This window comes from Salmo salar, chromosome ssa04 (assembly GCF_905237065.1).
Source record: "Salmo salar chromosome ssa04, Ssal_v3.1, whole genome shotgun sequence".
In the NCBI taxonomy this organism is placed as follows: Eukaryota; Metazoa; Chordata; class Actinopteri; order Salmoniformes; family Salmonidae; genus Salmo; species Salmo salar.
In genome coordinates this window covers 11,574,427-11,587,863 of record NC_059445.1, presented here as the reverse complement: position 1 = coordinate 11,587,863, position 13,437 = coordinate 11,574,427, and the positions used below count along the sequence as shown (strand labels likewise).

Sequence of the window (13,437 nt, the reverse complement as noted above, 5' to 3'; positions counted from 1 at the left end):
TCATTCAAAAGTCGTTTCAGTTTTATTAATTCAAAGTTTTGCATACTGCATCCCTTATTGTACAAGCTAACTGCAGCACTGTCGCTAGCTTTCGATTTAGTTAGCTGCCTGTATCCACTTTTACTGTTTACAAACCGGTTATATGCCTCCCTAAAAACACTATTAGGTAATGCTTGTACAAGGTGACAAAGTAAATGAAGTGGATATGAAAGTGTGTGGTCACCATTCTTTTGTGTTATATCTGAAATTATTTCTGCGTTTAAAAGCTGTGATATAACTTGTATTTTAGCTACATTGCACCTGTTGTGTTTAGATATAGTTTCAAATTAAAATGAGTGTTTGTAAACATGAACCAAACTGTTAATTTGTTTCCCTGCCTCTAATGTCTCTGTGTTTTCCATAGGGTGTGTCGGTTGGTGGAGCTGTCAACTGTGAGTCTGAAGTGGACACTGGAGCAGTGAGCAGTCATGAGGCCACTGAGAGACGCCCAGCTAGGGGCCTTCACCTTCTTTGCCTCGGCTCTCCCCCACGATGTGTGCGGGAGCAACGGCCTCCCCCTCACCCCCAACTCCATCAAGATCCTGGGCCGCTTCCAGCTGCTCAAGACCATTACCCACCCCAGGCTCTGCCAGTACGTAGACATCTCCAGAGGGAAGCATGGTAGGACTATGCATCTCTGTCTGTTTGTCAATGGGTATTTTGGGTCCTATTCTTGATACAGTGAAAATACATCACTCCCTCAACCTACCTTCCTTGGAGTAAAAGTGATCTGAATGCACAGAATACACCATTGGTAAAGCACTGATATAGCACTTAAATAGGCCTAACTGGAATGGTGAAAGATCAAATCAAATTTTAATGCGAGCGTAGATGTTAATGCGAGTGTCGCAAAATGCTTGTACTTCTAGTTCCGACAGTGCAGTAATATCTAACAAGTAATCAATCAATTCCCCAACAACTACCTAATACACACATCTAAAGGGGTGAATGAGAACATGTGCATATAAATATATGGATGAGCGATGGCCAAGCGGCATAGGCAAGGTGCAATAGATGGTATAAAATACAGTATATACATATGATATGAGTAATGTAAGATATGTAAACATTATTAAAGTGGCATTGTTTAAAGTGACTAGTGATCCATTTATTAAAGTGGCCAGTGATTGGGTCTCAATGTAGGCAGCAGCCTCTTGAGTTGGTGATTGCTGTTTAGCAGTCTGATGGCCTTGAGATAGAAGCTGTTTTTCAGTCTCTCGGTCCCAGCTTTGATGCACCTGTACTGACCTCGCCTTCTGGATGGTAGCGGTGTGAACAGGCAGTGGCATGGTGGTTGTTGTCCTTGATGATCTTTTTGACCTTCCAGTGACATTGGGTGCTGTAGGTGTCATGGAGGGCAGGTAGTGTGCCCCCGGTAATGCGTTGTGCAGACCGCAACACCCTCTGGAGAGCCTTGCGGTTGAGGGCGGTGCAGTTGCTGTACCAGGCTGTGATACAGCCCAACAGGATGCTCTCAATTGTGCATCTGTAAAAGTTTGAGTGTTTTGGGTGACAAGCCAAACTTCTTCAGCCTCCTGAGGTTGAAGAGGCGCTGTTGATCCTTCTTCACCAAACTGTCTTGTGTGGGTGGACCATTTCAGTTTGTCTGTGATGTGTACGCCCAGGAACTTGTGGATAGGGTGGATAGGGGGGTGCTCCCTCTGCTGTTTCCTTAAGTCCACGATCATCTCCTTTGTTTTGTTGACATTGAGTGAGAGGTTGTTTTCCTGACACCACACTCCGAGTGCCCTCGCCTCCTCCCTGTAGGCTGTCTAGTCATTGTTGGTAATCAAGCCCACTACTGTTGTGTCGTCTGCAAACTTGATGATTGAGTTGGAGGAGTGCATGGCCACGCAGTTGTGAGTGAAGAGGGAGTACAGGGAGGGGCTGAGCACGCCCCCTTGTGGGGCCCCAATGTTGAGGGTCAGTGAAGTGGAGATGTTGTTTCCTACCTTTTACCATACGTCAGAAAGTCAAGGACCCAATTGCACAGGGCAGGGTTGAGACCCAGGGCCTCGGGCTTGATGATGAGCTTGGAGGGAACTATGGTGTTGAATGCTGTGCTGTAGTCAATGAACAGCATTCTTACATAGGTATTCCTCTTGTCCAGATGGGATAGGGCAGTGTGATGGCGATTGCATCGTCTGTGGACCTGTTGGGGCGGTATGCAAACTGAAGTGGGTCTAGTGTGGCCGGTAAGATGGAGGTGATATGATCCTTGAATTGTCTCTCAAAGCACTTCATGATGACAGAAGTGAGTGCTACAGGGCAGTGGTCATTTAGTTCAGTTATCTTTGCCTTCTTGGGTACAGGAACAATGGTGGCCCTCTTGAAGCATGTGGGGACAACAGACTGGGATAAGGATTGATTGAATATGTCTGTAAACACACCAGCCAGCTGGTCTGCGCATGCTCTGAGGACGCGGTTTGGAATGCCGTCTGGGCCAGCAGCCTTGCGAGGGTTAACACGTTTAAATGTTTTACTCACGTCAGCCACGGAGAAGGAGGGGGGTTGGGGGCGCAGTCCTTGTTAGCGGGCCGTGATGGTGGCACTATATTATCCTCAAAGCGGGCAAAGAAGGTGTTTAGTTTGTCTGGAAGCTTGACGTCGGTGTCCGTATCGTGGCTGGTTTTCTTTTTCTAGTCTGTGATTTCCTGTAGACCCTGCCAAATGTTTCTTGTGTCTGAGCCGTTGAATTGCAACTCCACTTTGTCCCTGTACCAGCATTTCACTTGTTTGATTTCCTTGCAGAGGGAATAACTACACTGTTTCTATTCAGCCATTTTCCCAGACCTCTTTCCATGGCTAAATGCGGTGGTTCGCAAATTCAGTTTTGCGACAATGCCGCCAAGGAAAGTGAGAAGAATAACAGTACCACATTGAAGCTGCCCAGCAACACCCGTTGGGGTGGTGTTGTCATCATGTTTGACAGTCTCCTAGAGTGGAAGGAGTCTCTCCAAGAAATGGCCATATCATAGTCTGCCGATATGGACAGCCCCATCAAGAGGATCCTCCTGGATGATGTATTTTGGGAGAGGGTGGTAAGCAGCCTGAAACGCCAGAAACCTATAGCAGTAGCCATTGCACGGATTGAGGGAGACAGTGCCATCCTGTCTGATGTTCTGATGCTTGCAGATGTAAGAGAAGAAATGTGTACTGCCCTGCCCACTTCACTGTTGCTCCAAGCAGAGGAAACTGCAGTTCTGAAATACATCAAAAAGCGTGAAGACTTCTGCCTGGTGCCCTTACACGCAGCAGCGTACATGTTGGACCCCAAGTATGCTGGCAAGAGCATCCTGTCTGGTGCAGAGATCAACAAAGCCTATGGAGTCATCACTACCATGTCTCGCTACCTTGGCCTGGATGAGGGCAAGGTTCTTGGCAGTCTGATGAAGTACACTTCCAAGCAAGGGCTTTTGGATGGAGATGCAATATGGCAGTCTTGTCAACATATCTCATCAACCACCTGGTGGAGGGGACTTTGTGGTTCTGAGGCTCTTTCCTCTATTGCCTCCATCATCCAAATCCCACCAACATCAGCCGCCTCAGAGCGCAGCTCGTCCTTGTTTGGGAACACCCACACACACACACCAAAGCACGCAACAGGCTGACCAATACAGGCTGACCAGGTTGAAAAAGTGGTGGCCATCCGGGCAGATTTGAGGCTTTTTGAGCCTGACAACGAGCCATCCTCATCAAGGTTGGAAAGTGACAGTGAAAATGAGGCCTCAGTCTGATGTTCGAGAGGTGGACATTGAGGAGGTCCAGGGAGAAGACATGGAAGCCTGAGATGAAGACAACCAAAGCTTTAGTTTCTAGAGTATCATTTTTCAGTTGTATGTTGAAAACATTTTTGGGAGATGCGATGGATCATTGGGGATCATTCAATATTCCCTTTTGTTGTTCAGTGGACTCTTCACATGTGAAGAGTCAACTCATTTAATTCAAGTTCAATTCGAAACTAAATTGTTTACGAATTTATTTTGGAAGAATTTAATCATTTGCAATTATGTCTACTTATGATAAGGTAAAAGGTTTATGTTTCTGTCTCCATATGATATGGTAAATATATCCAATGCAAAAAATAATCGACATTTATATGATATTAATATTAATTTGCATATATTTCCGTTAATTCCCACAAAGTTTCCACTTCTGAATATTCCCCAAAATGTGCAACCCTACTCAGGATATATGGTTTACATAGAGTAAACAGTGAAGTTCCTTGAGGGCCGTCTTGTTGTCTGCTTGAGGAGGAATGTACACAGTTGTGACGATAACTGACGAGAATTCTCTTGGGAGGTAATGTGTCCGGCATTTGATTGTAAGGAATTCTAGGTCGGGTGAGCAGAAGGACTTGAGTTCCTGTATGTTGTTATGATTACACCATGAGTTGTAAATCGTGAAGCATACACCCCCGCCCTTCCTCTTCCTAGAGAGGTGTTTATCTCTGTCGGCAAGATGCGATGTTTCCGTGAAACAGAGAATGTTACGATCTCTGATGTCTCTCTGGAAGGCAACCCTTGCTCGAATTTCATCTATCTTGTTGTTAAGAGACTGGACATTGGCGAGTAGTATACTCGGGAGCTGTGGGCGATGTGCCCGTCTACGGAGCCTGACCAGGAGGCCGCTCCGTCTGTCCCTTCTGCGGCGCCGTTGTTTTGGATCGGCTTTTTGGATTAGATCCATTGTCCTGGGTGGTGGTCCAAACAGAGGATCCGCTTTGGGAAAGTCGTATTCCTGGTCGTAATGTTGGTAAGTTGACGTCGCTTTTATATCCAATAGTTATTCCCGGATGTATGTAATAAGAGGTCATTGATGACTGCCTTCCTGGGGTAACAATGTTAGAAATAATACAAAAACTAAATACTGCATAGTTTCCTAAGGACTCGAAGCGAGGCGACCATCTCTGTCGGGGCCATCTTGAGTGACTTTGTAGTTGAATCCTTGTTTTCCTCTATTCGACTGTATCTGGCTTTCAGTGATTGTGAAGATGGGAAGAATACATGGAAAATCGGGTATCCTAGTATCGCAATACTGGTATTGTTACAACACTCCACTTCCAGAAATATCCTAGTATTGGGAGAGTGGGACGGAGAGTGAAACTAAAGAGGACTAGGGGAGATTGGTACTGACGTGACAGACCGACAGAAGCTTTTAAATCCTATCCCTTTCCCTTTGGCATCTACTACTGTATATGACTGGTGTTCTATTAATATCAACTAAAATGTTATTCATCATACGCTTCGTAAACAACAGGTGTAGACTAACAGTGAAATGCTTACTTACGGTGTGCATTCAGAAGGAAGAGGGAACAGTGTGCATTCAGTGTATTCCAACAGAGCCTTGACCTTCCCTTTCTATTTGGAAAAACACCTAATAATCTTGTGTATTGTTGTGTGAAAAGAGGCTGTTCATATTGACTTCATTGCGGTCATACCCATAAGTTTACACGTTGACTTGTACCCCAGTTTGTCATTTACAGTTGAGAAACTTCATCACAGGTTATACCTCCTCTGTTTTTGAGTAGTGTTTTCTGTTTCATCCGAGTCACTGTAAAATAACTGAATGTGTTTGGCAAACTCCAACTGCACAATCTAACTTGTTTGGCTTTTGTTTGCTACGCATATTACCACAAGAATGTGTTTTATTAAAAGTCTCAACAAAAACCGGAAATCATCCCAAATCCACATTATGCAGATTTTATTGGACACATTAATGATTTTTGGCCAAAGTATACACAGTACTGTCATTATGGACTTCCTGAGTAGTTAAAAGCTTACATTAGCCTGCTTTGTTTCCTCCTTTTATATGCCCAGATGTTTTATAGTCACGGCTAGATGCTTATGTCAAATTGCTGTCTAAAGTATATATTTTTTGTGCATTTTAGCTAACCCTAACCCTTTTCCTAACCATTACCTAATTCTCCAAACTGCTGCGAAAGTTCTCCTAACCTGCTAAGAAAAGTCAATTCTGACATGAGCTGTATTCCATTTAGTCAAAACCATGTTTTAAGGTCCTGACCGCTGAACCTTTTGTTGTCAGATTTTGTAGATAACATTTTGTTTTTCCATTTATTGTGTGGGCTGGGTGGATGGGAAGTTCTAAAGGACCGAGTACAGCTTTAAAGCTTTGTAGTTGCATATGTGGGTTATCACAACACATGGCGCTAGCGTTTCATTTAGAAGATTCTTCTTGGCTATGTTTAACCAATCATGTTGTGGCTAAACCTTTAACTTAAAGGCACACTCACTCCTTCATCGGAAAAACAACAAAATGACAGCCTTGCTGGGGGAAAAAAATGGAGACCAAGCAGCAGACCGTAAAACAGATGTTTTGAAATCACATATTAAACTAATAAATGAATAAAATGCCAGGGCTGACCAATGTCATATTGATCTACCATTTCACACCTTTTCTTCTTCCTTCTTCCAGAACGACTTGTTGTTGTAACGGAACACTACGAAAGCAGTCTAAATGATTTCCAGAAACAGGTTCAAACTGTCAGGTAAGATTTCAAGTTTTTTATCAGTTCCACTGGGCTGATCAACTGGCGGGCTGAATTGGGCCCGGCTGTTATTTTATTTAGGCCCCTAAGTTTTTTTATATAAAAAGGAAGTGTTATTTTATTTAGTATTTTTATTGTTGGACATAAAAAGACTAAAAACACCAGCAAATCAGCTCCAAGTGATTTTAATTTTGGAAATCTGTTCCGGAGTATTCCCACACGTTTATAGAGAGATACTGTATATGTGATCGTATACAACTGCAAGCAAGGTTTGAAATGGCTGTTTTAGACAAATATTATATCTGTTTAGGATACTTGCGGTCAATTTGCAGTCTACAAATTATTTGTTATTATGCACTGTCCACCGAAATGCTTTCTTGCAGGTTCCTTCTCGACAAGGCAACAACAATAAGAAATAGTATAATACCCGAAGGCACTATATCTATATAGTACAATATTTACACAATATGAAGACTATATATAGATATAGTATATTATCATTGTGCTATGTTATTGAATGTTAGGAGGACTCAGTTCTATATCTCTGTCAGTAGAATGACCATGGTTTAGCTGAACAAAGAAGAATGGCTTCATTACATCAGGACTAGGCTATGCACTACCCTTGCCATCTACTGGTTGACACCGATAATAACACAAACCTCTTCCATCTAAAACACTTACCGAATGAACTCCTCAACTCTACAGACCCGGCAGGGAGAAAATGACTACATATTTAGTACATACAATGACCTGTTGTAGCTTTGTTGGCTGGAAAACAAAGACGCTCTGAGTAACATACATAACTCTTTTTCAAGCCAAACACCACAGGTCCTAAAGCTACGCCCAAGTTTTATAATGTGTATATAATATTTCTCAGGACTTGTCTGTCTGTTACAGCCCAGAGAGGGTTCTCCAGATAGCCTATGAGGCCTTGGAGGGACTAGAGTTTATGAACAAACATGGGATGGTTCACAGAGCCCTCAATGCACAGAATGTCCTCATGGATGGCAAGGTAGGTTACCTCCCTTCCCTATCAGTTGGGGTCTAATGGAAAGGCTTTTAACGCCGTTTGCCATTGTCATCTAGCCTGGTTAAACCTGTGCTCTCGTTTAAACAGGCTAATTGTCATCACGTTATTGATGCATTATTGATTTATCATAAGGCCATCAATACATTGAACATTGTCATATGTAACATTTGTTTCTTTGTAGGGCAAGGTGAAGCTGGCTAAGTTTGGGCTCTATTACATGACAGACCATGGGGCGGATGTGGACTTTCCTATTGGGTAAGTCCTGTTCACATCTAACCTCCCATGTACAACGAATGTGTCGATAGATGTGAAAAGCTATTACATTGTGACTGACATTAGATTAGGCAGTGAAAACACAATTATTTTACATTCTAGTCATTTAGCAGACGCTCTTAGAGCAACATACAGGAGTGAGTGCATACATTGCTGCCCCGTGGGAATTGAACCCATAACTCTGGCCTGCAAGCGCCATGCTCTACCAATTAATCTATAAGGGTTAAAAGCAATACATGTTCCACTGTCATATAGAGATAACTATGATAAACGATGATGTGATAATGGAAGATTTTAACCTTGAACGTCTGGAACTTGTAGAACTGTGCATCTTCTGATAATGGAAGATTTTAACCTTGAACGTCTGGAACTTGTAGTACTGTGCATCTTCTGATAATGGAAGATTTTAACCTTGAACGTCTGGAACTTGTAGAACTGTGCATCTTCTGATAATGGAAGATTTTAACCTTGAACGTCTGGAACTTGTAGTACTGTGCATCTTCTGATAATGGAAGATTTTAACCTTGAACGTCTGGAACTTGTAGAACTGTGCATCTTCTGATAATGGAAGATTTTAACCTTGAACGTCTGGAACTTGTAGAACTGTGCATCTTCTGATAATGGAAGATTTTAACCTTGAACGTCTGGAACTTGTAGAACTGTGCATCTTCTGATAATGGAGGTCATAGGTCCCTCTGTGAACACAACACAGTATTTCATTGCTGTTAGTGAAATAGAATGCATTACTGTGACATGCATGCGTAATGGTCAATCTATTGTTTATCAAATCACATTTTGTCACTTGCGCCGAATACAACAGGTGTTGTACAGTGAAATGCTTACTTACAAGCCCTTAACCAACAATGCAGTTTTAAGGAAATCCCTAAAAAAGTAAGAGCTAAGAATAAGAAATAATTCAAGAGCAGCAGCAAATAACAATAGTGGAGCTATATACAGGGGGTACCGGTACAATGTGCTGGGCGTTATTAAAGTGGCTATGCATTTGGGGGGGGGGCAAGCAGGCAATGCATATATTATGGGTAGCCATTTGGGTAGCCATTTGATTAGCTTTTCAGGAGTCTTATGGCTTGGGGGTAGAAGCTGTTTAGAAGCCTCTTGGACCTAGACTTGGCGCTCTGGTACCACTTGCCGTGCGGTAGCAGAGAGAACAGTCTATGACTTGGGTGGCTGGAGTCTGACAATTTTTAGGGCCTTCCTCTGACCCTGCCTGGTATAGAGGTCCTGGATGACAGGAAGCTTGGCCCCGGTGATGTACTGGGACGTACGCACTACCCTCTGTAGTGCCTTGCGGTTGGAGGCCGAGCAGTTGCCATACCAGGCAGTGATGCAACCTGTCAGGATGCTCTCGATGGTGCAGCTGTAAAACCTTTTGAGGATCTGGGGGCCCATGCCAAATCTTTTCAGTTTCCTGTGGGGAAATAGGTTTTGTCGTGCCCTCTTCACGACTGTCTTTGTGTGCTTGGACCATGTTAGTTTGTTGGTGATGTGGACGCCAAGGAACTTGAAGCTCTCAACCTGCTCCACTGCAGCCCTGTCGATGATAATGGGGCCATGCTCGGTCCTCCTTTTCTTGTAGTCCACAATCATCTCCTTTGTCTTGATTGCGTTGATGGACCACACGGTCAGATCTCTGACCTCCTCCCTATAGTCTGTCTCATCGTTGTCAGTGGTCAGGCCAACCACTTGTGTCATCAGCAAACTTAATGATGGTGTTGGAGTCGTGCCTGGCCATGCAGTCATGAGTGAACAGGGAGTACAGAGCACTGCTGAGGGGCCCCCGTGTTGAGGATCAGTGTGGCAGATGTGTTGTTGCGTACCCTTACCACCCGGGGGCTGCCCGTCAGGAAGTCCAGGATCCAGTTGCAGAGGGAGGTATTTAGTCCCAGGATCCTTAGCTTAGTGATGAGCTTTGAGGGCACTATGGTGTTGAACGCTGCGCTGTAGTCAATGAATAGCATTCTCACATAGGTGTTCCTTTTGTCCAGGTGGGAAAGGGCAGTGTGGAGTGCAATAGAGATTGCATCATCTGTGGATCTGTTGGTGCGGTATGCAAATTGGACTGGGTCTAGAGTTTCTGGGATAGTGGTGTTGATGTGACCCATGACCAGCCATTATGATATCCAGGTTTTGGATATTAAAGTAATCCATTGTTTCAAGTACTGTAATAGATATCTGAAGTCTTATCCAAAACCCAAAGGCCCTCACGTTTTAGAAAGTCTTTGTGGGTAATAGCCTGTTGTTGAATGGGGGAATGATTGTGTGTGTTCGCCGCTGCCTCTGATGTCCTGTGTTATCTAGTCTCCAAGTAAAACATCTGGTTTGAAGATGAAATGAGCTTTATCTGTCTAGTGTTTACGGAGATTCCTTGATATGAAGCAATGTACTGTACATGCATCATTTAAACAATGACTTCAACGAAACAGGAAGTACCTGGAATATTTAGGTAGATTAATCATCAAAGTCTGTTCATTGTCAAATGTTGTTGCAAACAAATCTGTTGCAAACAGGTTTCATTGAATTTAATTCAAGACAACCTCAACGCTGTCAAGTTTTCTATGCCTTGCAGGGTATTCAATTGACCTTTGACCCTCTCTCTGACTATCTCTGTCCACAGGTACCCATCCTATCTGGCTCCAGAGGTCATCGCCCAGGGCTCAGTCCACTCTCGTGACCCCTCCCAGGGGGAGAACCCTCTTCCCTCGGGGCCCAAGACAGACGTGTGGTCCCTGGGAGTCCTGCTCTTTGAGCTGTGTGCAGTAAGCTCTCTTACACCACCATGTCTTGACCTAATGATTGATTGGTTGATTGAGCTGTCAATCAAAAGTCAGGACTGTCATTGACAGATGTTATGACAGTGTTATATAGCCATTGAACTGAGGGTTCAAGTAAAGTGTGATATTGTGGTTAGGAGGAAGTCATTCTGTCCTCATGTACTATCAACCTTTTATTCACAGGGTAGAAGACTACTGCAGAACATTGAAATAAGCGAGAGATTGAAATTCATCATCACCTTGGGTAAGTGAACGTGTTGCCTTGTCCGTCAGCCTGGTGAGCCACAGATTGGTTATGATGGGGTTGTTCATTGTTTATGGCATGGTGGTCTGTGTTTGTTGTTCTCAGGTTGCATTGACGACATAGTCACAGTCCTTGCAGAGGAGCACGGATGTTTGGATGCGATTAGGGTGAGTTTGAAATCAATCACAAGTCACTATTTATTACACTGGCCCGCTAAAACCACTCTAAGAAAGGTTGATTGTCCTAGAATTCCTAGTTTGCCTAATGTGTAGATTGCCTAATGTGTGGTAAAGTCATGTTTTCTGATGTTGTAGATAAGACTACTCCTTGTTATACTGTTTTGTTGATCCAGAGGCAAATGTGATTGTAAATGACTACAATTCATCAAATACCTAAACAATGCCCTGTAACTTGTAACCACTAGCTGTGTGTGTTTGTGCGCGCATCTGTTTGCGTGTATATGTGTGCTAATGAAATTCATATGCCCTCCATTTGCCAAAGTGTTTCCCTTGTAAAAAGGCTTTTAACATTTCTCAGGCTATTTTATTTCTTTAGGATGCTGAAAAGCCATAAAAGCAGAGGGAGATTGGGGCTGTGGGTCTGGATTGTAGCATAACTAATGTGATTGTCAACGTTCTGTTACAGGAGCTGCCTGAGAACGTCCTAACATTATTAAGGAAATGCCTGACCTTCCTGCCCTCCAGAAGGTAACTCGACCAGAGATGTTTTATATCATGTGGATTGGACTCTGTTGTGTTGGCTATCATTTCCTGTTGGGAGGCCCATTCTCCATGCCTTCTCCACGTACTTTTGTCATGCAGCTGAGCTATGTGCAGGGTAAAAACAGGGTAATAACGGGGTAATAACAGGGAAAGTGATCAAAAACATGCCCAAATGAGAACATGGTACATTTAGAGAGAACATTTGAGAACACTTCCCATAACATTTTTGTCGTGAAATCTGAACCTTTGATGAAGTGCGTCTATGTTTTTGATTCATGTTCAAAAAGTTTGACATTTCACTCTGTGCTTCCATCCAGACCCACCCCTGCAGAGCTGCTGGTTGACCCAGTGTTTGAGGGCGTGTCGTGTCTCTACGCCCCATTCCAGCAGCCCGTCGGGCTGTTCTCCTCCTCCCTGCGCTGTGCCCACCTGGAGCTACCAGAGGACATCAGCCAGCTCTGCAAAGGTCAGAGTGCACACATGCATGCCCTGACATGGGCACACACACGCATGGGCACACACACACACGAGCAAGCACACACTTACGGACGCACATACATTATAAATATAAATTGTTGTTTACCATCGTAGACCTGGCTCTATGGATAAAGGATACATCTCAGATGACCACATTTTACCATGTAGAGGACCACAGTGTATCATCCTTGATGCTTAGTGTGGGATTTAATGGAACCCAGGAATCCCTGGAAAACAGTGGCAATTGTTATCGATTGGACTATCCTGCATAAAATGACATTAATTGAAATGGGACTGATTTGAATGTATTAGACAGTTAAATCAATCTGTCAATCATGCCCCAGATGATGATGAGGAGTACCTGGGGGAGAGGGCCATAGACGAGGTGTACCACCTGTGGTGTTTGGCGGGAGGAGACCTGGAGAAGGAACTGACCAACAAGGAGATCATCCAGTCCAAGCCTCCCGTCTGCACCCTGCCCAAGTACTGTACAACACACCCTTTCTACCTAGTGGACTCTTTCAGATAATGTAGTTATACACAGCATGTCTTTCTGTCGTAGATAATGTAGTTATATACAGCTTGTCTTTCTACTGTCTTAAGCTGTATATAACTGCATTATCAAAGACAGTAGAAAGACAAGCTGTATATAACTACATTATCTGTCTTTCTACTGTCTTAGATAATGTAGTTATATACAGCATGTCTTTCTGTCGTAGATTATGTAGTTATATACAGCTTGTCTTTCTACTGTCTTAAGCTGTATATAACTGCATTATCAAAGACAGTAGAAAGACAAGCTGTATATAACTACATTATCTGTCTTTCTACTGTCTTAGATAATGTAGTTATATACAGCATGTCTTTCTACTGTTCTGTTTCAGATGATGTAGTTATATACAGCATGTCTTTCTACTGTCTTAGATAATGTAGTTATATACAGCATGTCTTTCTGTCGTAGATAATGTAGTTATATACAGCATGTCTTTCTACTGTTCTGTTTCAGATAATGTAGTTATATACAGCATGTCTTTCTACTGTTCTGTTTCAGATAATGTAGTTATATACAGCATGTCTTTCTACTGTCTCAGATGATGTAGTTATATACATCATGCCTTTCCCCTCAAAGCACAAAGTTAGAATAATGTTTACATCTGAATTAGTTCTCCCGAGTGACACAATAGTCTAAGGCACTGCATCTCAGTGCTAGAGACGTCATTACAGACACCCTGGTTCGAATCCAGGCTGTATCACAACCGGCCGTGATTGGGAGTCCCATAGGGCGGCGCACAATTGGCCCAGCGTCGTTTGGGTTTGGTCGGTGTAGGCCGTCATTGTAAAATAAGAATTTG

At 43.4% G+C, this 13,437-nt stretch overlaps 1 protein-coding gene across 1 annotated transcript in view; it reads left to right on the top strand.

The window, feature by feature from the left end:
* The window catches only part of LOC106610333 (TBC domain-containing protein kinase-like protein), a 65,581-nt gene that overhangs the window by 296 nt on the left and 51,848 nt on the right, over nucleotides 1-13,437 (top strand). Inside the window, exons 2-11 of the mRNA XM_045716467.1 lie at nucleotides 404-660; nucleotides 6,475-6,547; nucleotides 7,445-7,559; nucleotides 7,759-7,832; nucleotides 10,486-10,627; nucleotides 10,826-10,886; nucleotides 10,992-11,053; nucleotides 11,532-11,593; nucleotides 11,926-12,074; nucleotides 12,430-12,568. Of these exons, the coding sequence (XP_045572423.1) occupies nucleotides 468-660; nucleotides 6,475-6,547; nucleotides 7,445-7,559; nucleotides 7,759-7,832; nucleotides 10,486-10,627; nucleotides 10,826-10,886; nucleotides 10,992-11,053; nucleotides 11,532-11,593; nucleotides 11,926-12,074; nucleotides 12,430-12,568 (1,070 nt within the window). The 5' untranslated portion in view covers nucleotides 404-467. The remainder of the gene's footprint in view (nucleotides 1-403; nucleotides 661-6,474; nucleotides 6,548-7,444; nucleotides 7,560-7,758; nucleotides 7,833-10,485; nucleotides 10,628-10,825; nucleotides 10,887-10,991; nucleotides 11,054-11,531; nucleotides 11,594-11,925; nucleotides 12,075-12,429; nucleotides 12,569-13,437) is intronic.